The 27944-nt window shown below is 45.7% G+C and overlaps 1 protein-coding gene across 1 annotated transcript in view; it reads left to right on the top strand.

Annotated features, from left to right (window-relative positions):
- Nucleotides 1-27944, top strand: part of LOC134454646 (protein Atg16l2-like) — a 64482-nt gene that overhangs the window by 9190 nt on the left and 27348 nt on the right. Inside the window, exons 8-14 of the mRNA XM_063205773.1 lie at nucleotides 217-270; nucleotides 1415-1523; nucleotides 7022-7127; nucleotides 8352-8422; nucleotides 9491-9562; nucleotides 12663-12783; nucleotides 13727-13832. Coding sequence (XP_063061843.1) covers nucleotides 217-270; nucleotides 1415-1523; nucleotides 7022-7127; nucleotides 8352-8422; nucleotides 9491-9562; nucleotides 12663-12783; nucleotides 13727-13832 — 639 coding nt within the window. The remainder of the gene's footprint in view (nucleotides 1-216; nucleotides 271-1414; nucleotides 1524-7021; nucleotides 7128-8351; nucleotides 8423-9490; nucleotides 9563-12662; nucleotides 12784-13726; nucleotides 13833-27944) is intronic.

Here is a 27944-nt window from a genome sequence, read left to right as displayed (position 1 = left end):
AACTCAGTCGATACGCAGTTGGAGAGGCATCTTTTCTCCTCTTTTTCTTCAGTTCACAGTTGAAATGAGTTCTACAGGTTCTGAGGGAACCCGCCATTGAGGGAAGAGAGACCAACAGATTATAGGTGGTGCATTAAAGATGGCCGGGTGATGAGTCGGGTATTAAAAAATGAATAATTTAATGCGTGCCTATTTTTTCCCTTTTATCCCTCTCAGGTCGGCGTCTGCCACCTCTCCCAGAATCCTCAGCTCCATCCGAGAGCTCTTTGAGTGAGTACCTCATGCTTATGACGTCACTTCCTCCTTCTCCTCGCTTGCTTCCTTATAATCTCTTGTCAGCTGTTCACAGCAGGTTTCAAGTTAGCCAGCTGAAGCCGATGAATATTTTAGGCAGCCATTGGGGTTGTTGGGGAGTTTTTTTGTATCAGTGAATGAATGCATGCATGCATGCAGATATCACATCCTACTGAGGCCACTGAGTGCAAGACAGAAATGTATCAATGAGAAAAAAATAGAAGTCTGCAGACTGAAAGCTCCAGACAATGTTTTGACCCACTTGGGTCTGTCAGCCAATGAAGACCCCCAGTGGATCCCAGTGGGTCGAAGTGTGTTTGCGTGCGCGCGTGTGTGCGTGTGTGTGTGTGTGCTTTCGCGTGTGCATGCGCTTGTGTGTGTCGGTGTTCATATCACCTTATCATAACCCTTTTCAGTGTGTGCACGTTTTCTTTTTCTTTGAGTTGACAGTTGGTTGAAGTCTGCTGTTGTGGGTGGCATACCGAGATGGCTGTACCGTTTATGACTTTAATATTTCAACCCATGTCTACCCTGTTGATGGCGATACACGAGTGGACCTCCGGCTTCACTTTCCGTAGCTGTTGTGGATTACTCAAACATTCTACCTTTTCCCTGTAACATTATGTCTTTCTCATGCCTCTGTAATGTACAGACATTAGACACAAATTGTCTAAAAGAAGAAAACGGTATGCCCCATGGCTGGTTAAATATTGTCTGCTGTACATTTGACCTCAGTGTGTAATGCTCTGTTAGTCATCAACCTTACCCACCATTTATAGTTTAGATGCTTTTAAGATGTTTTTGTCTTATGGCAAGCATAGTAAAATAGGCCATAAGTCACGCATTGACTCGCATAGATAATTGGCAAATGAACCTTGGTTGGTATTATGACACATAAAGACTTGCCGCTGTGCGTGCATGCTTGTACTGCACTGTATGTGTGATCACTGCCTACTGTACATGAATTCTCGTGTTTTTGTGTGTGTCTGCGTGCGTCTGTTTGTGCGTCTTTGGGTTTGCGTGTGTCTTTACGTTTGTGTGTGCGTGTGTCCATGTGTGTGCGCCTGTGTGTGTGTGTGTGTGTGTGTGTGCTTGCATGTCCGTGTGTGTGTGTCCTCAGTAGGAAGAAGCGTCGAGGGAACTCGGTGTGTCGCCTGGAGGAGGACATGTACTCTCCTGTGGGGATCTGTCTGGCTGCCAGGGTCCCCTCCGTAGCCAAGCACACGCTGGTGAGAGCCAACACACACATTACTGTAGTCTTGCATTACACATGAGCCCACACACACACACACACACACACACACATACACACTAACAGACCTTGATGTCCCTTCTGTCTCAGACTTTAACGCGTGCACACACACACACACACACACACACACACACACACACACACACACACACACACACACACACACACACACACACACACACACACACACACACACACACACACACACACACACACACTAACAGACCTTGATATCCCTTCTGTCTCAGACTTTAAAACACACACACACACACACACACACACACACACACACACACACACACACACACACACATACACACACACACACACACCCGTCTCATTAGTTTGGACGTGGTCAACTTATTATTCATTTTCATCTTCAGTATAACCATTGGTCAATATAGCAATCGTTATCATGAATGATTATCATTCTGTCTCGTGCACTTTGTGCATTAATAATGCAGAATTTGAAATGGCAATAGAATAGATATGAAGTCAAAGTAGATTTGTCCCTAATTGGGATTTAGTTGGCTCCTGTCCTTCAAACATCCATAATGCTGTTATCGTCCCGTGAGGGTGACAAAGTGAATTCAGAAGTGGCTTTGCACCCTGCTTGAAGTTGGTGCAGAAACTCTTATTGGGTTTTTTTTTCTTTCCAATCTTCAAATGATCTTTTCTTAATTGTTTCAGAAGCCCAAGATGGCAATATGAACTAATGTTTGAAGACACAGGGTCCATCCAAAGATTTTCTTAAGTAGATCAAGATGCATCATCTTGATTCATTTCCGGGATCCATTTCACATCAGGTGAACGCCCCTTTAGGAGACCAACGAGTTTGAGAATAAATTACGCCCCTAGAGTACATGTATGGAAATGAATCCTTGGATCACCGCAATTCCCTTAGCACTGCACCTGGGATCCCTCAGCCCCTTAGATGGCGATAGTGCACAGTCCATGTTGCTACCACCAAACACAATGGACAGAGAAGAAGAAGGAGGGACAACGCCCCCTTAGGAGACCTGACTTTGGCACATTGTTTTTGCATTGGGTGAGCAGGGTTTGAGATATCTTGGTTTGATGGAGTATCGTTGGTCCATCTCATTATCTAACCTCCTATCCTCAACTTGTGCTTGTGACCTCATGCTTTGCTGATGCCCCGCCTTCATGGTTAACACAGTTAAGTTTCCCCGCTGTCAGCCTAGGGCGGCACAACAACTTTTGGCGGACTTTTTTCCCCATTTAACATCCTGATTGCAAATGAGAATAATACCTTGGAATTTTGCTTTTCAGAGATATTGAATTAAACTTCTATCTCAATGACCTCTTGCCTCGCATGACAAGGTCACAAACACAAGGAGAGGACAGGAGGTCAGATAGTTAGATAGATTAGATAGTTAGATACTTTTGTTGATCTTCCCATGATGACATTTTTTATGACATTTTAACTTCTCCCTGAAGTGATTTTATAATTTTCATACTGGCTGCCGACTCTTGCACTCGCCCACACTGTGCATAACTTTTTCAATCCAAAGTTAATTTTCTAAAGCTACAAAATGAGATTTGATTGACCCCCAGTGGTTTGTAGATTCAATTCTGAAATTCTGCAATTAATGACTAGAGATGCACCGGATCCTGATTTTTAGGATCCTGCCGGATACCGGATCCACTGCTTAAGATCCTGCCGGATCCGGAACCGGATACCAGATCCTACGAAAGGGTTGAAACACATAGCCTACTCACACACGTGGGCCCTTTTTACCCGTTGGCTCAAACTATTTTGACTTAAAAGCCTCGGCTACCGGATCCTGGATCCTGGAACCGGATCCGGATAGTCTGAAAAAACCCTATTATCCTGCCGGATCCGGAACCTGATCTTGGATCCTGTACATCTCTATTAATGACTTTGGCTAAATATAAAAAAAATGTTCATTAATTCCAGATGGGACTTAAAATAATCATTCTGTCGACCTTTCCATTTCCTTCCAGTGTGCCTGTATAGGGCAAGGAAAACAAATCTACGTTTTTTTTTAGTCAGTAGCCCCTCAATGCACGGCTTACCTCCTGAGGACCGCTGTAATAGACATTGAAAGTTAACTACTGTAGTACTACACTACTATGACAGTACACAGGGCCTTTAGTAATACATTACGACTTGATCATTGCCATTCTGGTAACACCTAATTTATAATGCCGTGTCTTAAGGGATTAAATTGCTTTTAATTGATCCCCAGAGAGTTGTAATTCCGGATTCCGGATTTAGCTAACTGGGTAAAAATCAATCCACAAATGAAGACTTTAAAATCATCACTAGTGTCAACACATGATGCATTTGCCTGCATGTTTACTGTGTAGGGCAAGAAAAACCTTCCACAAAAGTGTCTGGACTTTGGCGGGCTGTGTGAAAGTGACAGAAGGCCACTTCCTCTGTTCTGAAAGTTCATTTCCTCCTCTCCAAGGCCTACGCATCAGGGACAGAGGAGGATCTGAGAAGTAGGCTGGTGTGTGTGCGCGTTTGTGCGTGTGTGCGTGTGTGTGTGTGTGTGTGTGTGTGTGTGTGTGTGTGTGTGTGTGTGTGTGTGTGCGCGCGTGTGCATGTGCATGTGCATGTGTGTGTGTAAGGGGAGATTTGCTTTATCAGATACACGCACACACATGCATGCATACACACATGCATAACTACACACATGTACAACTACACACATGCACACAGTTGATGAAGTGAAAACCACACACACTTACACAGACACACACACGCGCACGCACACACACTTGCATACGCACCAGCATTCATGTACACACCAACATGCAAATACACAACACGCATAAACAATCACACACACACACGACAACACACACGCACAGCCACAGCAGCCCACGCATGGCGGTTGGTGGGTGGCTGCGTAGCGTTGCGTTGCGGCACAGGAAGCTAGCGTTTGAGGCTGAGCGTGGGCGTGGGCTGCGGTGCCCAGGGGGGGGACAAAGGGGGCGTCTGTGAGGAGCGAACAGTGCACCTCTTGTGTGGCATGGCCTCCTCCTCTCTCCTCTCTCCTCTCTCCTCTCTCCTCTCTCCTCCCTCCTCTCTGTCACCGATAGGCACCCAGCGCCATGGTCATCTGAATAGACAGCCACAACCATGCCAGTCGGGAGGGGGGGAAGGAGAAACTAGTCTAGGCATCATTACATTACATTACATTACATTACACTACATTGCATTGCATTTGGTAGACGCTTTTTAACCAAAGGGACTTACAGTCGAGGACATAATCATAGCTTCATCACGGGCAGAAACAAAGTGCACAGGAAATATACAGAACAACAAGTGCAGATGCTAATAGTAGGGTTAGTTTTTACCTCCCATACATCATATACAACCACTGAGCCACGAGTATATCTGATATACAGCACACATACATACACACACACACACTCACACACCACACACACACACACACACACACACACACACACTGTAGGAACTAGCCCTGGCCTGGTGCTATTACCGTCCGAAATTACACACACACACACACACACACACACACACACACACACACACACACACACACACACACACACACACACACACACACACACACACACACACACACACACACACACTGTAGGAACTAGCCCTGGCCTGGTGCTATTACCGTCCGAAATTACACACACACACACACACACACACACACACACACACACACACACACACACACACACACACATACACACACACACACGGTACACACACACGGTACACACACACACACACGGTACACACAAACATTTAGGAACTAACCCTAGTGCTACATCATACACACACACACACACACACGGTACACACAAACATTTAGGAACTAACCCTAGTGCTACATCATACACACACACACACACACACACATACATACATACACACACACACACACACACACACACACGCATGCATGAACATGCACATGCACATACATATGTGCATGAGCACGCATGCACACACAGGCTCAAACACCTGCACTTACACAGGAACACATGCACACAGAAACACACATGAATGAATGAACACACACACACATACACACACACACACACACACACACACACACACACACACACACACACACACACACACACACACACACACACACACACACACATCCTAACAGCCAGCCACCTGGCTGTCGCTTATGTCCCCATTACACCCAACAACCCATTACGTACAGAATGCATATTACCGGATCTGTCATCTGCCTTGAATGGGAGGCGATGATTTGACATGGCTTTGCATAGTCACATTTGTCATTTCCTGAGGTGGTGTAAGGATAACGCGTCCATATTTACGTACGTGGGCTGGATGTAATGCTGCTACCCCAGGTGTGTGTGCGTGTGCGTGTGCGTGTGCGTGTTTCTGTGTGTGTGTGTGTTTCTCTGTGTGTGTGTGCATGTGTGTGTGTGTGTGTGTGCATGTGTGTGTGCACGCGTGAGTGTGCGTGTGCGTGCACGTTTCTGCTTGTGTGTGTGCGCGTGTGTGTGTGTGTGTGTGTGTATGTGTGTGTGTGCGCGATTGTGCGTGTGTGTGTATGCATGTGTCTATATGTGTGCGTGTATGCATGTGTGTGTGTGTGTGTGTATGTGTGTGCGCCGTGTTCTATGGCAGATGGATGGGAGATGAAAGGGTCTTGGAGACGTCATTGCGATGCACTGACATGCCTCTCATTAACACCGCTATGAATCTCGGCGCCTGTTTCCCCCAAGTGCAGAGAGAGAGAGAGCAAGAGATGGAGGGAGCTGTCAGGACGCATACGGAATATCAGTCATCCAATTTCTAACCTGCACTGGCTGGGCCTTTGGAGACCCAAGCATTTTACTTATGTAACCGTTCTGACAGATTCTGACATTTCTTGTGGTTTAAGTGTTTGTGTGTGTGTGCGTGCGTGCGTGCGTATGTGCGTGTGTGTGTGCGTGTGTTTGTGCATGCGTGTGTGCATGTGTGTGTGCGTGCGTGTGTCTGTGTGTGTGTGTGTGTGTGTTTGTGTGTGTGTGTGTCTGTGTGTGTGTGTAAGCATAAGCGTAAGGGAAGGAGACGGTGAGAATAGAAAGAAGGGACATCAAGGTCTGTCTGAACTGTTCTTGTCAATGAGTGCGATGTCACAGGGTTGCATTTCTTATAATGCAGGGAGGTAAATTGCATAGAGCAGGATATCCGGACATTCAAGACATCGAGAATGTCACAAGAAATCACTGTCATTCAGTGCAGAGGTCAATCATCGCATCTATTTATATTTGAAGTATACACCTAGATTTTCCTGTAATAATGTGGATGTTGAATGTATCTCTCTCTCTCTCTCTTTCTCTCTCTCTCTTTCTCTCTCTCTTTCTTTCTTTCTTTCTTTCTTTCTTTCTTTCTTTCTTTCTTTCTTTCTTTCTTTCTCTCTCTCTCTCTCTCTCTCTCTCTCTCTCTCTCTCTCTCTCTCTCTCTCTCTGCAGGACGCCCATGAGTTGGGCATCAACGCGGTGCGGTTCAGTGCCTGTACCAACATGCTGGCTACTGGTGGCACGGACCGCGTCATCAAGCTCTGGGACATCACCGCAGGTGCTGTATCAGGGGGGCAGAACATACATCATGAGTCACATCCTGCATGGCACACACTGGCAGTGGCACACACAGGGCCCGATTAAGACGGCCTCGGGCCCCTAGGCTACATGTTGCTGTGGAGCCCCCTGGAAGGCAATTTTTGCGACAAATTTACATAGACGGCGTCATGATTATGAACTAGGAATTAAGGATGACTTGTCTACCAACTGTCCCCAATACAGCACTTGAATTTTTCAATATTATATCCCGTCACAATTCTGCAATTTTTCACTTTTGGCCATTCAGGGGCTAGGCTGCATCAATATCTAGCCTGTGCATTAATCCGGCCCTGGGCACACACACACTGTTTGTTTTTTATTGAACCTGAGACATTTTCCCATGCCCTCTTTTACTGTCACCTGTTACTTTATTTCCAGTCAAGTAGCAATGAAGGTCCAGTTCAAGTAGTACTACTCTGGTTCATTTCCCATTCCTCTGCCTGATTTTTAATATTTCTTGTTGCCTGTCTGTCTGTTTATCTCTTCTGTCTGTCTATGTTTCTGTCTAACCTTATTTCTGACTGCTTGTCTCTCTATCTACTTACGTGCTTGACTCGCTCTCTCTCGTGCGCACAGCGCGCCCTCGCTCTCTCTCTCTCTCTCTCTCTCTCTCTCTCTCTCTCTCTCTCTCGCTCTCTTGCATGCTCAAACACTGTCACGACCCCTGCGAGAGCTGTTAAACACCAGCAGAGGTCAATCTGTTCCTCCAAAAACTCACCCCTCCCCTTGGTTGTCCGATGTCTGTCTGGATTCCTACATTACACCCTGTCAGTCTCCATCCGCCTCCCCTGACCCACCCCACCCCAGCCCAGCCCCCACTGCAGATTAGATAAGATAGGCAAGACGGCCAGTGAACGTATGTGTCATAACATTTGGTCTCTGCCTGGTTCTGGTGTTAAGTGGATGCTAGCCATAGCTGCTGAAATGGCAATGTAATGTAAACTTCAGTCTTCATCGTAGCACAGACAGAGGCAGCCTGTGTCATCCACTTCATGAAGACTGAAGTAGAGTCCACAACAACAAGCTTCTGCTTCTCTTATTTTAATGTGACGTTTCATGCATGCCCTTTATCAGACCATTTTTGAGACGGATATGCCTTTTTTGTCTTTGTTAAACTAAGCCTGTGCTATGATGTCATAAAAATAATAATTAAATCACTGCTTTTTTACTTCTCTCTGCGCAGGCATGCTACACCACAGGGGAACACTAGATGGCAGCAATGAGGGCATCACCAGCATCGAGTTTGACCCTACGGTAAGAGATGGAGACAGAGAGAGAGAGAGAAGGCTGCGTCACTGCCTCTACCTTAATTATGAAACTGCGACCTCGGGGACTGCTTGTTCTGCTGACATAACAGCGCACAAGAGAAGGCCGTACATGCCTGGTTTGGAATGTTATGTTTTGTCGTGAGAGTTCGACATGGCTGTGTGTGAGCTGAGGGTGTGATTTGTTTCACTGAAATGAAATAAAGCTCTGCCGTGTCTCTCTCTGATGGCATGTTTAGGATGGTGTAGGTCCCGCTTGTCTCATGGCTTATTTTGAATCGATTAACTGACGTGTACACACACACACACACACACACACACACACACACACACACACACACACACACACACACACACAGTGGCTGCCTGAAAACGTCGAAAGCACTCTACATTCTAGTCAGAACCTGAAATTGTAACCTTTTAAAAATCTTGTTTTTCATGAGTGGGTACAGTGATCGTGCAGTAAATATATGGACAGCACTGTCCAAAAAAAGACACAATTTAAAGTCAAGGATGGATTTTCTTTTCACCAGTCAGTCAGTCAGTCACTCAGCCAGCCATTCTTTTCAAACAAGTGCTTGGTGTGATGAGGGTGATGTAATCAGTCAGATTGCGATGGGGCTGATTTTGTAATGGCTACCACTTTACCACTTGAGGTGGGTAGACAGCCACTTGGGTGCACCGACGGAGAATTGAGTTGGCGCTCGTAGCCTCTTACTGCAGCTGGGGTCGCCGGCAACCCTATTCACTTGCTGAAAATGCTTAACTACATCATAACAACATTGCTATGACATTACAGAGAGCCATAGTGCTGTGCTAAGGGGTTAAAATCACTGAAAAGGATTTCAGAAGTGCACACAGTGAGTCTACTGCATTATAACGGTTGCAGTGCAATTCATATAAAATATTTCTCTGTTTTTTTCTTTCTCTCGCACGGTTTCTCCTTCTCCTCTCGTACTCCTCCCCTCTCACTATCCCTCTTTTCCTCATCCTCATCATTTACTCTCATTCTTTCTTTCTTTCTTCTATCTTCTTTCATCCTCCACTCCTCCCCCAGGGCACGAGGATTCTGGCTGCATCGTACGACAAATCGGCCCTCTTTTGGAAGCTAGATGACTGCGTTCCCAAGGTAACGGAGCATGGCTTTTTGCAGTTCCGTCTCTCTCTCTCTCTCTCTCTCTCTCTCTCTCTCTCTCTCTCTCTCTCTCTCTCTCTCTCTCTCTCTCTCTCTCTCTCTCTCTCTGCTTTCATTTGCCAGTGCTGTCATGCTCACTAGCTTGCCAAAAGTTCCCCTGAAGGCATCACGGTTCCAGGGTGAACATGTCCCTAGACGTGGCATCACGGTTACAGGGTGAACATGTCCCTAGACGTGGCATCCCGGTTACAGGGTGAACATGTCCCTAGACGTGGCATCACGGTTACAGGGTGAACATGTCCCTAGAAGTGGCCTGGGAGGGAGATGGAGCTGGTCATTTTGAATGACTGAAGTGGTGCAAACACACACACACACACACACACACACACACACACACACACACACACACACACACACACACACACACACACACACACACACACACATACTGTATTCAATCACACACCTGCAGATATCAACCTAACTACCTGCACCACATGCACCCAAAACCACACACACACAGATAAGTATGGCCCATCTCTCTCTTAAACATGCACATACAGGAAAACACACACACACACACACACACAGGAAAATACTAACACACACACACCCAACACACACATACACACACACACACACACACACACACACACACACACACACGTATGACCAATCTCTCTCGCACACACGCACGTGCGGGAAAACATACACACACACACACACACACAGCATGCAAGGGCACTACATATGCATACAAACACAGATGCACGCACACACGCCACACACAGAGACATTCCAGGAATCAAATAAGAGAGAAAGCAGAGCCCCATACCAAAGGGAACATCCGCTGTCTCTGAGCTGGTGTGTAAGTGCTCACAGGGCCTGGCAGGATGGATCCAAGCTAAACACGGTGGTGGGGGTGCGGGGGGTTCCTTTAAACAAGGAACTAGGAATTTATGATACAGAGCAACAAGAGGAAGAGCGTGTGTGTGTGTGTGTGTGTGTGTGTGTTTGTGCGTGTGCTGTGTGTTGTGTGTGCTGTGTAAGTGCCTGTGCCACACACCGCATGTGTGCACACACACACACACACACAATGTACTCACACACACACACACACACACACACAGTACACACGCACACATACATGAAAATGGACACGCACGTATGCACGCAGTCATGTGCGCGCACACACAGTACATTGTGTGTGTGTGTGTGTGTGTGTGTGTGTGCGCGCGTGCGTGTGCTGTGTGTTGTGTGTGTTGTGTGTGGTGTGTAAGTGCCTGTGTACACACACGCAAGCACACACCGCATGTGTGCACACACACACAATGTACTCACACACACGCACACATACACACACAGTACACATGCACACATACATGAAAATGGACACACACGCATGCACTCGTTCGTGCGCACACACAGTACATTGTGTGTGTGTGTGTGAGTGTGAGTGTGAGTGTGAGTGTGAGTGTGAGTGTGAGTGTGAGTGTGAGTGTGAGTGTGAGTGTGAGTGTGTGTGTGTGTGTGTGTGTGTGTGTGTGTGAGTGTGTGTGTGTGTGTGTGTGTGTGTGTGTGTTTGTCCATTTTCATGGAAATGGAATAGGAGTCTAAGTGTTCTAGGCAAGGCCTAAGAAATGGATTTATGGATTTAATTATTCATACTCATGTACTTTCATTTCTTACATTAGTTTTTATGACTTTATGCGTGGAGAGAATAAGCAGCCGAGAGTGAGTGTTTGTGTGTGTACCATGAGCGTGTGTGTGTGTCTCTGTGTCTGTGTGTGTGTGTGTGTGTGTGTGTGTGCCAGCCAGTATGTGTGTCCATGTGTGCATGCCTTGCACACAACTGCCGGTGAGTCTACTTCTGTGCTTTGTCTTTTAGTCTGCAGAGCTAAATTCGACACTCAATATATGCAAAGTGCAGATTGCTGTAACTGGGTTAAAAATAGTGCCGTAGACCAGGAGTGAACAATTATACAATTTCAATCAATCCACACTTTCATTGAAGAACACGGAAGGGTGGGTTACACACTTCAAAATATCTACGAACTTGCACCAGACTTGTGGACTCCCCCACGATAAACTAAATACAACCCATGTGCTCACATCTATGGAGAATTGTACATGGAAAAATCAAAATATAAGAAGAACAATTTGTGCGAGACCAGTTTAGTTCTCCAGTAAGGGCACTCTGCATTTCCAACATTATTGTCTTAATTTAGTGCTACAGAACGGAAACATATTGACCGTGTTCATGATTAAGATCAAAGCATTGTGCAAATGAAAACAAATGTTGCTCTGTAGATATTTATAGGGTTGTTTTTCTCTCTGTCTCAGTATAATCAGGTTTCTTTTGAAAGAATAAAGGTTATGTGTGCGTGTGAGTGCGCGCGTGTGTGTGTGCCTCACGAGAGTGTGTATGTGTGGTATCTCGTGTGCTGTACCAAAAACACACAAAATGCAACAGAGCTCAGCTGCTAAGTGTGTGCGTGTGTGTGTGTGCGTGTGTGTACGCATGTTTGTGTGAGAGTGATAGAGATAAGTGGTATAGCCAATGTGAGGGAGTGAGATAGCCAATAAGTATAGAATAGCGGCCAACGAGGTGTCCCGATATCAAGGAAAATAATGGACGAGGCGGAGCGTTGGCAAGTCCATTTTCCCTTGATATCGGGACACCTCGAAGGCCACTATTCCGCTTATCACCTGGTTACCAGCATTTAAGTATTACTTTATTAATTTTGTTGATCTAAGGCTTCGCGAGAGAGTATATTAACCACTGTGCTTGGTATGTTGCTATGGGCACCACTTCCTAATCTAGTGAGCAGCGCCTCCATCCGAGGCATGTAAGGACGCGTGCACAACGTTGGGGTGACTTGACGACCAAATGCGATAGAATTAACGACTGGGTTTTTGACTTGACAACCAGATACGATAGAATTAGCAACGGGGTCTTGACTAGACAACCAGATGCGATAGAACTAACGATGCGGTCTTAACTAGACAACCCGTCTGCTCACGGGGTGATAAGTGAATTTAATACAACAGCTTTTCGCATCATGTAAAGTGTGTGCGACGCGTGTGTGTATAGTTTACTCTGACAGGTCACTCTCGGAAGGTGACGGCGGCCAAGTTCAGGTGCAGCCAGAGACAGGTGGTGACGGCCAGCGCCGACCGCACCGTCAAGATCTGGGACCTGCAGAGAGCTGCATGTGAGTACAGCATGACACAACACACACACACACACACACACACACACACACACACACACACACACACACACACACACACACACACACACACACACACACACACACACACACACACACACACACACACACACACACACACACACACACACACACACACCTTCACACACACACACACACACACACCTTCACACACACACACACACACACACACACACACACTATCACACTATTTAAATGCGTTAACATGTAATGCATACTGAGTAGATCACCAGTCATAAGTTCTTAATATTGTTCATTAAAAACAGACATAAAGGCTTATACCATCATAAAAAAGTGTGTGCGTGCGTGCGTGCGTGCGTGCGTGCGTGCGTGCGTGCGTGCGTGCGTGTGTGCGTGTGTGTGTGTGTGCGTGCGTGTGTGTGTGTGTGTGTGCGCGTGTGTGTGTGTGTGTGTGCGTGTGTGTGTGTGCGTGTGTGTGTGTGCGTGTGTGTGTGTGTGTGTGTGCGTGTGTGTGCGTGTGTGTACACTTGTTTGATCTGTTTCTGTGTCTGTCAAAGAGGAGACGTCTCCTCTGTAGTCCTAGCGTATTTATTTGCACCTTAATTAGCCTCTTTTTTGTATATATGCATTTTATTGGTTTTTATATTGTTTTAAGTGTTTTTTTTTTTTCAAAGATTATACTGTTTCTATGTTTATTTTTATGTTTTATTTGTTTCTATGTTTTATTTGTTGTCTTTGTGTGTCTTAAGGGGTCCTCTAGTCCTTTTATCTGCCTGCCCAGCACTTTGGTCAGCTATCTTGTTGTATTTTAAAGTGCTCTATAAATAAACTTTGACTTGACTTGACTTGACTTGACTCTGCATCTTCTCTAACGGCATCTGTGTGACAATGCGTGACAATGAGCATCCCTTGTTGTTCATCCCTCTCTGTGGCGTCCGTCCAGGCATCCAGACCATCGAGGTGCTGTCCTACTGCAGTGACGTGGTCTGCTCCGAATACTTCATCATCAGCGGACACTACGACCACAAGATTCGCTTCTGGGACAGCAGGTACTGTACCACACAACACACACACACACACACACACAGCCGCCACACGGAAACACACACACACACACACACACACACACACATAGTACATACACACATAGTACATACACACACAGCCGCCGCACGGAAACACACACACATGCATATATCTGCATACAGTACACACAGCAGCTGCACAGAAACGCACACACACACACGCACGCACGCACACACACACACACACACGCACGCAGCCACGGCACGGAAACACACACACACACACACACACACACACNCACACACACACACACACACACACACAGCCACGGCACGGAAACAAACACACACACACACACACAGCCACGGCACGGAAACAAACACACACACACACACACACACACACACACACACACACACACACACACACACACACACACACACACACACACACATGACATGCAGCAGCCACACAGAAACACACACACACACACACACACACACACACATGACATGCAGCAGCCACACAGAAACACACACACACACGCACACATGCTGCTCAGGCCCTGTTGGGACATCAGTTAGGCACATTGGCCCGTGTACAGAATCCATATGCAATCCAGTGTATACAGTACAGTCCACTTCAAGTGTCAGCATCTAAACACGGACACTTTAAATAGATTGTTTGAGGCATGCCGTTTGCTGGTAGCCATCTTGCGCCCTGCCTCTTTAAATCAACAACCATTAGCACAGATGGATTACTTGCAGTCAGGGGTGCTGACAGGGGGGCACAAAGAGGACAGGTGTCCCGGACCCAGGGAGAGAGGGGGGGGCAGAATTGGGTCCTCGTTACATTGTATGCATTGGACTGGGGGGCCCTCTCAGACAACTTTGTCCTGGGCCCGGGCAAAGCTGTCAGCAGCCCTGCTAGCAGTGGATTGTTGTGTCATGCTACTTCACTGTTGTTGTTGGGAAACACTTGCACATTTTATTCATGTAACACACATGACCATAAATGGTAAGTCGTTATGCAAGGCTTCATGCATACTGAAGACCCAAGGACTTGTCTTGGGTCTCGTCTCTCGCCCAGAAGGCTTCTTCAAATGAGACATGGAAGTCAATCTCTAGTTGATCTCCAAAAAAAAACTTGTTTCTGTGGTTTCTGTGTAACTTTACTCTTATGGCTATCATGACTTGTCCTGGATGAATGAGGGTCCACACAGACAAAATACTAACACTCTAGTAAAAGCAACAGGATTTGGATATATCTGTGAACTAGATTCAGGACGTCTCTCAAGGGCTGCTTTGAGGAATAACAGAAGTATTGACATCGGCTGAGGTGAAGGCTGATGGTATTGAACTGCCTCAAGGGTGTGATGGTCTAGGATGTTCACTTACTTCTTCAGAGATATAGTGATTGCATATTTTCTAGGGCATGGGGAGAGCATCATCATCATTTGATAGTGTGCATCTCCTCTTACCTGTACAGAAGGAGCAGTATATTGAAATGTGTTTCAGAACCCAGAGACAGCAGTTTGATTGACATTTTTACTCTTCTCCTCTGTAAGAACTCCCACCTCTGAGCAAGCCTGGCCGTATCACACCCTCGTACTAATTTCATTTGTATAGAGTGTCTGGGCTTGAGAGACAGTTGGTAGGGTGAGGAGGGATTAGTTTAACTGTTGTTTAAAGTTTGAAGTGTGCATCTGATTTATCAGATCACCAATGTTTGAGCGTGACGTGTAATCTACTCTGATGTCATCATTGGAAATGTAAATTAAATGGATGTTTATGGATGGCAAGCACAGGTGCTGACCCAGTTCTTGGCCATCTATGGTCTCCCACATTGAATCCCATCATACAAAAGTTCCTTAATGACACCATATGTATGCTAAAAAGTTTGAGGTCTGAGAAATGGACTTACCAGAACAAACTGATCAAATCATGAAAGCAATAATCCATCTGAGCTGTCACCAAACATCACATCATTATTGCTTCTAGTGTTTGTTGAGTCTCTCTGCGCCGTCGGGCATTCACTTCGGGCACATTACCTAAATGAAAAAAAGAGAATCATGGGCCTCATTTCTCCCTAGAGGAAATTGACCTGTCAAGAATGTGAGAATATGCCGCGGGAGTCTTGACGGCTCCCGTCGTCAGAGCCAGAGAGAGAAGCTGATTATGGAATCATTATATAGCGATTCTGACAGCCTGCACTGTGGATTCCAATTCAATTCAGTGGTGGTCCACTCCACACAATGCTTAGCACCCAGTCTGTGCCTGTCAAGGAAGCAGGGAGTGTATGGGAACGGACAGCAGATTGTTGTCTACAGTACTGTAGGTCTTGGCTCACAGATGGTGTGGAGTTCTCCTGTAGAAATGGACAATCTTATTGTGCCTAAGCTACCCATGTGACTTGTTACTTTTTCGGACCCCAGGATGGACATCTTTTGGTCACATCATCACACGTCATTTTGGTGACTGTAGCAAAGGGGAGCAGAGTTTCCCTGCCAGGACTCGAACCCAGACCTTCCGGGATACCAAAATGGGGAGCTGACCGCTACACCAAAGAACCAGTCTCTTTGGCGTGACAGTCAGAAGACACCCGAATCCCAAGTGATGATCAGTCCATTACATTGCCATCCACTTAGGGATGCGCACCTTTGCGTCTCACACAATTGCCCATCATGCTTCTCCCATTCAGTGTGCACCATCATCTATGCTTCACTCATCACTGCAGTCCCTCACAGCAGGGTCACTCATCCTGCTGGTCCCTCGTATGGAGTTACGGCTCACACATATTGGGTATGCTTCCGATGGCTTTAAGCCTGGCTCAAACTACACGACTATTGGCCCGATTCTCGGCTGAAAACCCCCCTTACGACAATTGCTGGAACGTTACCCCGCAGGACCATTGCAAGCGATTGTCGGGAAAGATTTCCTCATCGTGGGCGACGTTCTAAGATAGCACTTTAGCAGCTCAAAGAGTCGCCGATCGCAAGTCATAGAAATCAAACACTGTTTGATATTTGCGACTGGAAATAGAACATCGGGCATTGTCTCGGTGGCTGCGAGCAGCGATAAGATTGACAGTTGCGATTCTCTTCTAGTGTGCGGTGCACCCCGACGCCAAAATCGGACACACAATCGCTAGTCGTGTAGTTTGAGCCAGACTTAACAGCAGCCATCCCACTTCTGACACCATTTGTAGCAAAGGGGAGGGGAGTTGTCCCGCCAGGACCCAAAGCCAGACCTTCTTGGATACCAATCTTGGGCTCTGACCGCTACACCAAAGAACCAGTCTCTTTGGCGTGACAGTCAGAACACACCCACAACCCTAGTGATGGCCAGTCCATTACACTGCCTTCCACTTAGGGAAGCGCACCAGTCTCATTGGTGTGACGGCCAGAACACACCCACAACCCTAGTGATGGCCAGTCCATCGTCCATCACAGTGACGCTGGTGACGCCACATTATGTTTGTTTCTGAGCAGCGGTCACTGAATGCTTTAGTGGTGTGTCTGGCCAGTGCGTCTTGTGTGGCTTCACATGAACCTGCCATGAATCACGGTAATGGCCATCACTGGGCCAGTATTTATGTCCGCGCCCTTCTCCACCACAGCCGCACGGAGACAAATGGCCGCCATGCATCTCTTTTAAACATGCCTGCTCTGCTCACCACAAGGCCTTGCTCTCGTCTCGGTGTGTGTGTGTGTGTGTGTGTGTATAACTGTATATGTGCAGTTTGTCTGTGTGCAGTTTACGTGTGTCGAAGGAGATTGAGAGAGGGGTTTAAAAGAGTCGATAACGAGAGTTTATTTATTGTGTGTGTGTGTTTCTGTCTGTCTGTCTGTCTGTCTGTTGTTGTACCTATGTGGCCTCCAAAAATTCCCATTAGGATACACAATCCTGGCAAATGGTACTTTTTGGGGACAACATTATGTGTGTTGTGTTGCGATGTGTTGTGTTCACTGTTGTACACTGTTGTGTTCATGTTTATACCTTAATGTGAGTGAGTGAGTGAGTGAGTGAGTGAGTGAGTGAGTGAGTGAGTGAGTGAGTGAGTGAGTGAGTGAGTGAGTGAGTGAGTGAGTGAGTGAGTGAGTGAGTGAGTGAGTGAGTGAGTGAGTGAGTGAGTGAGTGAGTGAGTTTTGTTTTGTGTCTCTCTGTGGCTGGGCTTTTGTGCCTTAATATGTTTCTGCATATATATTTCATGGTGTGTTTGCATTGTGAGTGACTGAGTTAGAGGTCAAAGGAGGAGGAGGAGGATGAATGGCCTTCCTCCTCATCAGCCTCGCCTGTTTGAAATCAGCATAATTACCCACACAGCTGGGGCATGGCATGGGCCTGGGGGTGCCGGAACCTCAGCGCACGCACACACACACTCACAGTCACAGAGGCGAGCGCTTGTGTGCATACACAAACACACACACGCGCGCGCGCGCGCACACGCACACACACATGCACGCACACACACGCACGCGCACACACACACACACACACACACACACACACACACACACACACACACACACACACAACCCCTGCCCATCTCTCCCTCAGTCAGTCGTGACCATGGGCCAGTGCTCTGACCTAAAACCACCGTGTGTGTGTGTGTGTGTGTGCGTGTGCGTGTGCTCGTCACGACTCACAGTGATGGGGATCTGGGATTATTTATGCATCACAACAGGCTAACTGTGCAGCGGTCAGTGTTGTGTGTGTGTGTGTGTGTGTGTGTGTGTGTGTGTGTGTGTGTGTGTGTGTGTGTGTGTGTGTGTGTGTGTGTGTGTGTGTGTGTGTGTGTGTGTGTGTGTGTGTGTGTGTGTGTGTGTGTATGTTTTGTTGTGTGTTTTGTTTTGGCTTGGCTGACGGGGGGTTGTCAGAGAGTGTTTGTGATGAGCCTGTTATCAGCTGTCAGTGGTGCTGATGTTCTGAAATATCAGAAATGACGATTTGACTTTCAGCTGCATGAGCTGATGTCTGTGTGTGTGCGCCTCTGTGTTAGCATACACGCGTGCGTGCGTGCGTGCGTGCGTGCATGCGTGCGTGCGTGAAAGACAGCGAGAACGAGGGAGAATGGGAGTGTGTCTCTAGCTTTGTTTACAAAAGTGTGTGTGTTGGCGCGCGAGTGTATACGCGTTGTATTCCCGCGTGCGTGCGTTAGTTTCCATGAAAGACGGTAGCCGGTAAACAGCCCGGGCATCCAAAGGAAGGCTCATTAACACAGCGGCCTCTTGATTGACGCGCCGCAGGGCTGTTGTTGCTATAACAGGCATGTCTGCATGGTGCCGTGCTGCGTTGCTGTGGTGTGGTGTTGTGGTGTGGTGTTTGTGACGGGACAGATGGGGCTCCGCGAGGGGCCATGCCATGACCAGAGCCGTGACGGTGTCGAACGTAACAGGAAGGAGAGTCAGGCCAGCTGTGCTCCTCTCTCCTTTCCCCCCAGGGGGGGCGGACTGAGCTTGGTCATGCTTCATGTTCACTCTGGCCGACAAAAGCCAAATAGCCGTCAACTTTTCTGACTGCGTGCAAACTCTAAAAACTGCTCAATGAGAATGGGTTATAATGTCCATAGTAAAGGCCCTTTGGCTTTGTAAGGCCATAATGTTGGAAGGCAATGCACAGCTTCCCATCAAAGCATGTACTAGTTATGTATTTACTAGGGCTGCAGCATTAACATGATACTTTTTGTTATAGATTGTATATCCTATGTTAGGTTAAAATGACAATGAAAGTGGGGGTTCCTTGACCAGAGCCGTGACGGTGTCGAACGTAACAGGAAGGAGAGTCAGGCCAGCTGTGCTCCTCTCTCCTTTCCCCCCGGGGGGGGGGGGGTGACTGCGCTTGGTCATGCTTCATGCCTTCATGTTCACTCTGCCCGACGAAAGCCAAATAACCGTCAACTTTTCTGACTTCGTGCAAACTCTAAAAACTGCTCAATGAGAATGGCTCATTATGTGCATAGTTGAGGAACTTAAGTTTTTTATAGCCATAATGTTGGAAGGCAGTGCACAGTTCCCCAGCGAAGCATTCACTAGTTATGTATTTACTAGGGGTGCAGCATTAACATGATACAGCATTAACATGATAACTATTAGTTAACCTAACATAAAATATACAGTCTATACTGAAAAAGTTAATAAAGTTAAGTAGTTAATAGTAGTTAATAACTAATAATGAAAGTGTTATTAACATATTTATGGGGTTCTGTGAGAAGCAATGGCGTGATGGTGTGGAAAGTAACAGAAAGGAGAGTCAGGCCAGATGTGCTCATCTCTCCTCTCTCCTTTCCCCAGGCGGACTGTGCCTGGTCATGCACAATGCACAATGGTCACTGAAACACTGAAACTGACAAAAAATGGCTCATAAAACCAAAGTGCCAAAGTCCGAAACTATGGACATTGTTATGTTAGATGAAAACTGAAAGGAAAGTCTGCGACACCAAGCTCCCGTTGCTCTTTTTTAATGATTTAATCACATTTAAAAAGAGCAACGGGAGCTTGGTTTCGCGGACTTTTCTTTCAGTTTTCATGGTATTTTTGCTGGTCCTGCACCCAATCTTTTTGAGACAGATGTGCATGTTTTTCTCTTTTTGTTAGAGCCATATTGTGGGAAGGCCGTCTGCAGAAGGGCTGAACAAAGTTAGTTTTTTATGTAGTGGGAGATTAATTACGATAAATTAGTTCCAAGTAAAACAGCTGATCAAAACTATTCTTTATTTTGTATGTATTGTTGTAGTTTTAGTAGTGTTTTGGAGGGCTTTGTGAGGGGGGCACAAGGTGAATGTGAGGACAGTGTATCCAGCTGTGCTTGTTTCTCCTTGGCTTTCACCAGGGGACTGGGCTTGGTTACAACATTTCATGCCCGATGTTCAACACTAACACGGACCAGAAAGAGGCACCATATCCATGTCCATAGTTTCAGCACTTTGATGTTATAGTAGGGCCATGTTTTTGGAAGGCAGTCCACAGAGGGGTTGTGTGTTTTTTTGTGTGGGACATGGATACGATTGCTTAAGCTTCTTGTTTGCTCGTGCTTCATGCCCAGTGCAAAACACGACAAGTAACTGACAGAAAATGGCTCGTTATGTCAAAGTGCACTTCCCTGTGGACATTTTTAAAATTGGGACCATTTTCTGGGAAGGCACACAGTCCACAGACGATCTAACAAAGCCTGTTTTTGTTTGGCGAGATATTAACATGACAAACAAAGCCTCTGTTATGACATTACTTTCACTGACATTTTAATAACCACATCTTAATCCGTTACTTACGGCTCTCTGTAATGTCATAGCAATGTTGTGAAAGTGAAAGCCCATGTGGGAAACTCCCACTCGCATTGTCATTATGACACGACACTCCACAGCACACAAGTGTTCACTGCACACAGCACACAGCGAAATTGCATTCATGCCTCACCCATGCAAGGGGGCATCCCTCAATGGCGCCCCGAGGGAGCAGTGTGGCGGACAGGTACCATGCCCAGGGTACCTCAGTCATGGAGGAGGATGGGGGAGAGCACTGGTTAATTACCAGTGTTGTGCAGTAATGCATTATAAAAGTAATTAATTACTGTAATGCATTACTTTTTTGCTGTAATGCAGTAATGTGAGGCATTACAAGGCAAAAATCTGTAATATTTACTTAGTTACATTACATTGACCTGGATTTTAGTGGTATTCAGTGTGGTGGGCCAGAAAGCGATTCCTGAACCTGGTAGATTTTAGTCTGCATGCTGCCAAAAACACCTCCTGGATGGGAGGTGAAAAAGTCATGACTCTGAGCTTGATTTACACTGTAATAAATGGCCAGATCCATATTTAGGTCCACAGTTCTTTTGGCGAAAGTAACTTTTTACTTTTTATTGTAGTGCAAGGGATTATTTTGAAAAGACAGTAACATGATGTAATCAGTAATGCATACAGTTTTTGAGTAACTTGAGCCCAACACTGTTAATTACTTCCCCCACCAACCTGGCGGGTCGCGAGTCGAACCAGCAACCGTTGGGATACAAGTCTGATGCCCTAACCGCTTACCCATGACTGCCCTTGTTATGATGTAGTTGAGTATTGTCAGCAAAGAGTGAACAAACCCACCGAGAGGCCCATCTGCACAAAGAGGCTACTTACAATTAATTGATTGCAAGGAAAATGACTGATCAATACGGCCATTAACATGTTTGTATTTTATTGTCATAGTGTTTAAGGGCTCTGTGAGGGGCCATGATGATGTGAATGAGAGGACAGTGTGTCCAGCTATGTCCCTGCTCATCTCTCCTTTCCCTCAGGGGACTGCGCTTGGCCACGCTTCATGCCCAATGATTATTCTGCTCCGGCAAAAAGCCAAATAGGCATCAACAATTTTTTTGCTGTCAACTCTGTACTTTATGAGCTATTTTCTCTCAGTTTCAAAGTTACTGCCCTTTGATTTCATAGGGTAATGTTGTCAGAAGACAGTCCACTTTCCCCAAGCCAAACATTGACTAGTTATATGTTTATTAGGGGTGCAGCATTAGCATGATCATGTATGATTAATCAACAAAAGCCAATAAGGCAGCAACAATTTTTTACTGGGAACTCCGACACAGATAAAATGGCTCATAATGTCTATAATTAAAGCCCTTTGATTTATAAGCCCATATTGTTGGCAGGCAGTCAAAATGGTCCTTATAAGCATGCACTGCAGTAGGCTATATGCTAGAGCATTTTTACCCGGGCACGTGCCCTGGTGTGGACCTGCGGTGCCAGCCTATAATGGGCACTGATTTTTTAATTCATTTATTTATTTATATCTTTATTTTTTATTATTTAAATCTGGATCATCTGTTAATATACAGAATACATGCTTGCATTATTTTCTCTCTCTTAAAATAGGCCTATAGCATACTACACTTAAGTTAGAAATTAAGTCTGACACGGATGCAGCAGCCTGATCAGAATGCACTTGCCACCACGGCCTTTCGTACTCGGGCGGAGCATGTAGCCGAGAGTTGCCTAATACAGAGCCATGCAGGAGTTTTCACTATCTTTAAGAAACACGACAGGCATAGCCTACTAGTTATCCTAGTGAAGACACACTAAAACATTGATTATAATATAACCTAGTTGGCACCCTGAAGAAATTGACTATTTGAATAATGAATTACGTGGTGAATTAGGCTACATGGTGCCCCCCCTCATTGGATGACCGCTGCAATGAAATGTGACGAATAGACATAGCCTAGGAAGAATCGTTCTTCATGATAACAAGAGATTTGGGCAGCACATGAAAATGTTGGCTTTTTGAACCGAACCTGACCAACACAGCGACCATTCACTCCGGCCGGTGTGAAGTGAAGTAAACAGTAAGCGTCATTTTTTGTTATCATCTGTAAACTAAGCATAGCATGTCAATCAAATGTGTGTAGAACATGTTTCATCTAATAACGCGAAGGGGCATCTCTGAAGTGGTTAGCCTATGTGGTCACGTCTGTTATGCTACAGTAGCCAGGCAGTTCGCTCATATATAGGACCTGTTGATCGGAGAAAGATCACAAATGTCGGCTTCACCAACTATTTGCCATGTTGTGCTGTTTCTCAATTCGTTACGTTCGTGTTTTCAGGGGGTTATGATGCCGTGATGGACTACCCCAACTTGTCTTGTCAGCTTTGCTAGCTATCGGCATATTTTTGACATCTTGACAAAGTTGCCTGCAACCAATGACCCCGCTGTTATAGCCTAGGCCACTAGCGCACTATAACGGAATACAACACTCGTAGAAAGCAGTTTTGTAGGCTATGCTGATGCTTTTAAAAATAGCCCAGTGCATGCTTGAATGAGCCGTCGTCCAGGCAAGTTGGAGGCTGGCTGGCTTAATGCAGCCCAAGCACACGTTGGTCTCAGAGTTGAAAGTGAACGATTCTGAAATGATTCTCATTCTGGTGTTTGCTGCTCGAGTGGTCTTACAGACAAAAGCACATCATTATACATTAAGGTGGCATGATAAAATCCTACAGGTGGTTACTTTTAAGACCAAAACATAATGCCGTGAACTAGCCAACTATTCGATTGAATGCATCTATTACACATAGCCTACGCAATGCCCATGTGTGATATTGATACTCTGGCTCCCCCTCTTGACGTGAACATGCACCGGCACACACAGACACGCGCACACGACATAGGCCTACACACACACACACACACACACACACACACACACACACACACACACACACACACACACACACACACACACACACACACACACACACACACACACACATATACACACACACACACACACACACCAATTGATCATAGCTTGCAAGAGAAGGTGAAGGAGAGATGGATGTTGATGAGCACGAGCAGAGGTGATGTGACTATTCAATTCATATTAATTAGGAATAACTGCAAACAGGTTATAGATCATGAAAATGCAGACAGGAGACTGTAATATGTTCTTGTTACTTCAAGACTCAGTGCAACAGAGTGCAGAGGAGGAGAGGAGCAGATAGAAGGGATGCAGGATGAGTTGACATTGAGAGATGACACTGACAGGTGAGACTCAGCTGACAATGTAGTTAGCTACTGTGAGTTGTATTGCCCTACATATAGATTTGATTAATTTTTCTTTTTAAAAAATAATTGGCCAAATTTTTTGGAGCTCGCGCGCTTCGCGCGCTCGCATGCATTACTTTTTGGTGTTGGGTCTGCTGACGCCCCTGCTTTACGGCCGTGCACACAGGGGACATTAAAGGGACTCTGTGCAGGAAATAGTCAAAAAAGGTACTGCAACTATGCTGCTCATTGAAACTGAGCTGCCTATTGCCAAATTTGATCTTTACATGAAAGTTTACTAAGTAATAAACTAATATTTTCTAGTATGGTCCAAGTACAGTCATTTTTGCAGCTAAAAATGGCTATTTTTGGGCATTCAAAATGGTGGACCATGGAGAAGATCCCCCTTTTCATGTATGAAAAGTGCATTTTTTCCAGTCATAATGAATACTTAGAATTTGATGCTGGTGGTTGGTATTCATGAAAAAAGGTAACATTAGTGAATGGGCAGCATGAATTCTGGAAATAAACAACTAAAAATCTCACACAGTATCCTTTAATGTTATGAATTATTCAATTTTTTAATTCAAGTTTATTCGCCAGACTCTTAGTCCACAGTCACATAATACAAATAGTACACATAAAAGGAACACATCAGGACAGAGACAGACCAGTACAATCAGACAGAAAACTTACAAAAAATATGCTTACTTTTCATAACAAAAGTAACTGTTTACAAATATTCACACATTTGGGGTTTTGTGAGGGGCCATGACGTGACGTTGTGGACAGTGTGTCCAGCTGTGCTCGTCTCTCTTGTCTCCAGGGGACTGAGCTTGGTCATGCTTCATGTTTAATGTTCATTCTGCCTGACAAAAGCCAAAAAGGCATCAACTGTTTGACTGCTCATGAGAGTGGCTCATAATGTGCATAGTTGAGGCCCGTTGGCTTTGTATGGCCTTAATATTGGAGGGCAGGGCACAGCATCCTAACAAAGCATTCACTAGTTATGCATTTACTAGGGGTGCAACATCAACAATCATTTTTGTCATAGTTGCATTACATTACATTACATTGCATTTGGCAGGCGCTTACAAGCGACTTACAAGCGATTCGAGGACATAGTCAAAGCCAACATCACTAGTAGGCTAGAAACAAAGTGCACAGGAAATATACAGAACAACAAGTGCGGATGCTAAGTCGGGTTAGTTTTGGTGTCCCTGTCTGTATGTTTGATGAACTAATTGGAAGGAAAGTGTTATTAACATATTCATTGGGCTCTGTGATGAGCCGTGATTTGACTGTGTGGAGTGTAACTGGCAGGGCAGTGTGTCCAGCTGTGCTCGTCTCTCCTGTCCCCCAGGGTACAGTGCTTGGTCATGCTTCATGCCCAGTGTTGATTCTGCTGGACAAAAGCCTGCCGTAACTACCATTTTTTCCCAGCTGTTAACGTCCAAACTTGGATTCATAACATTTTGTTATGAGAATAAATCTGTTTTACCTAAGTACTGTACATTAACAAAGTGTATTAAGAAAGTATATGAAACATCAACACCACTTCCCTGCTATTTGCCTGTGTATTGCAAGGCATTTTGTCAGTTTCAATGTTCACAGTTTTCGCTCTTCTCTTTCGGGCCATATTGTGGAAAGGCAGTCAGCAGCAGGGCCTACGTAACTAAACATACTTTTGTGTTTTGTGTTTGAGTTCATATTCTATTTTTGATATTTTGTAGGTGTTTATGTGCCCATGGGCTGTGTGTGTGCAAGATAGAGAGTACAACTGTCTGACACGCAGAGACAAAAGCCAGATGCACCCACTACAGTGTGTGTGTGTGTGTGTGTGTGTGTGTGTGTGTGTGTGTGTGTGTGTGTGTGTGTGTGTGTGTGTGTGTGTGTGTGTGTGTGTGTGTGTGTGTGTGTGTGTGTGTGTGTGTGTGTGTGTGTGTGTGTGTGTGTGAGAGAGAGAGAGTGTGCATGCGTGTGTGCATGCGTGTGTGTTGGGTGACATCTGCGTTTCGTCTGCTGTGTATTATTATTATTGGAGTATGCTCAATTTGTGTGCGTCAAAGCATGTTATGCGCATGTCTGCAAAAAGTGTGTGTGTGTGTGTGTGTGTGTGTGTGTGTGTGTGTGTGTGTGTGTGTGTGTGTGTGTGTGTGTGTGTGTGTGTGTGTGTGTGTGTGTGTGACTGCGATGTGGTGTGTGTGTGTGAGAGAGAGAGACTGCGTGTGACTGTGATGTAGTCCGTGTGTGTGTGTTTGTGTGTGTGTGTGTGTGACTGTGTAGTAGTCTGTGTGTGTTTCTGTGTGTATGTGATGGAGAGAGACCACAATGGAGAGAAAATGAGGGCTATGCAGAGAAAGAGAATAGGCAGGCATTTCTCTCTGCCTTGATGTGTGCCCTTCTGTCTGTGGCGTTCGCATCTGTTTATGCTGCTCGGACAGTGGAGGACAGTCTGATGCGTGTGGCTTTGATGTGCACACAGATGTCCTCCATCAATCGTGTGTGTGTGTGTGTGTGTGTGTGTGTGTGTGTGTGTGTGTGTGTGTGTGTGTGTGTGTGTGTGTGTGTGTGTGTGTGTGTGTGTGTGTGTGTGTGTGTGTGTGTGTGTGTGTGTGTGTGTGTGTGTGTGTGTGTGTGTGTGTGTGTGTGTGTGTGTGTGTGTGTGCGCGTGCTATATCTCATGTGCGGCAGCAAAAGCATACACAGTACATCAACAGAGCTCAGCTGCCAACTGCACTTCTGTGTGTGCGTGCGTGCGTGCGAGCGCGCATGCTTGCATGTGCATAAAGGCTTTTGTGTGGCTTCTGTGTACTTGCACACATGGGGTTAGCAGAGAGAAAATGCTAAACAGAAGTGCAGAAATTTTACAGCCATTATTTGGTTCAGTTGTGTTTGTGGCAACATCTATGAATCTGTCAGCCTACTCCATTAAAAACAGTACCGTGGGGAGCAACTCCAAGCATTTCTTAAAAATAAGTCATGAATAAGTAAAACAATAAACAATAGATGAATAAGTAAATGAATTAATAAACAAGCCTTGACATGAAGTTTCACAACTATTCGCAACTTCGCAATTCACAACTATTCGCAAAGATAAAATTGCTTCGTTGCCATGAGCTGCAACCGGGTCAAAGACGTCTTTGTCATTCAGTGGTACGGACACCTTCTGCCGACTGTAACTGCAAAAAAATATGATTTTTCAAAGCCGAGGCTTTCATGAATTCCCTGTAACAAGAAATAAATAAAAAGAGTCATGATTTTTACAGTTACAGTCAGCAGGAGGCATCCGTTACACTGAATGACAATGCCATTTTGCACGTCTTTGACCCAACCGCATTAAGTGCTGTGAGCTTGGAGGAGCGGCCCATCTCTCTCTCTGTAGCTCGATTGAGAGTCAATTCTACTGACAACCTTTGGGGGTGACTAGACGAAAATTGCTTAATGTTCCTTTAATTAATATACAACTCTTTGCCATCTGAAAGATGAAGGGCAGTGATTAACACACTCTCAGGTCCGTGTAAGTGTGTATACATGTGAGGGAATCAGATATTACATTATATTGCATTATATTGCACTTAGCTGACGCTTTCATTTATTC

The sequence above is a fragment of the Engraulis encrasicolus genome, chromosome 8 (assembly GCF_034702125.1).
Source record: "Engraulis encrasicolus isolate BLACKSEA-1 chromosome 8, IST_EnEncr_1.0, whole genome shotgun sequence".
Classification (NCBI taxonomy): domain Eukaryota; kingdom Metazoa; phylum Chordata; class Actinopteri; order Clupeiformes; family Engraulidae; genus Engraulis; species Engraulis encrasicolus.
This window is presented reverse-complemented; position numbering and strand designations above follow the sequence as displayed.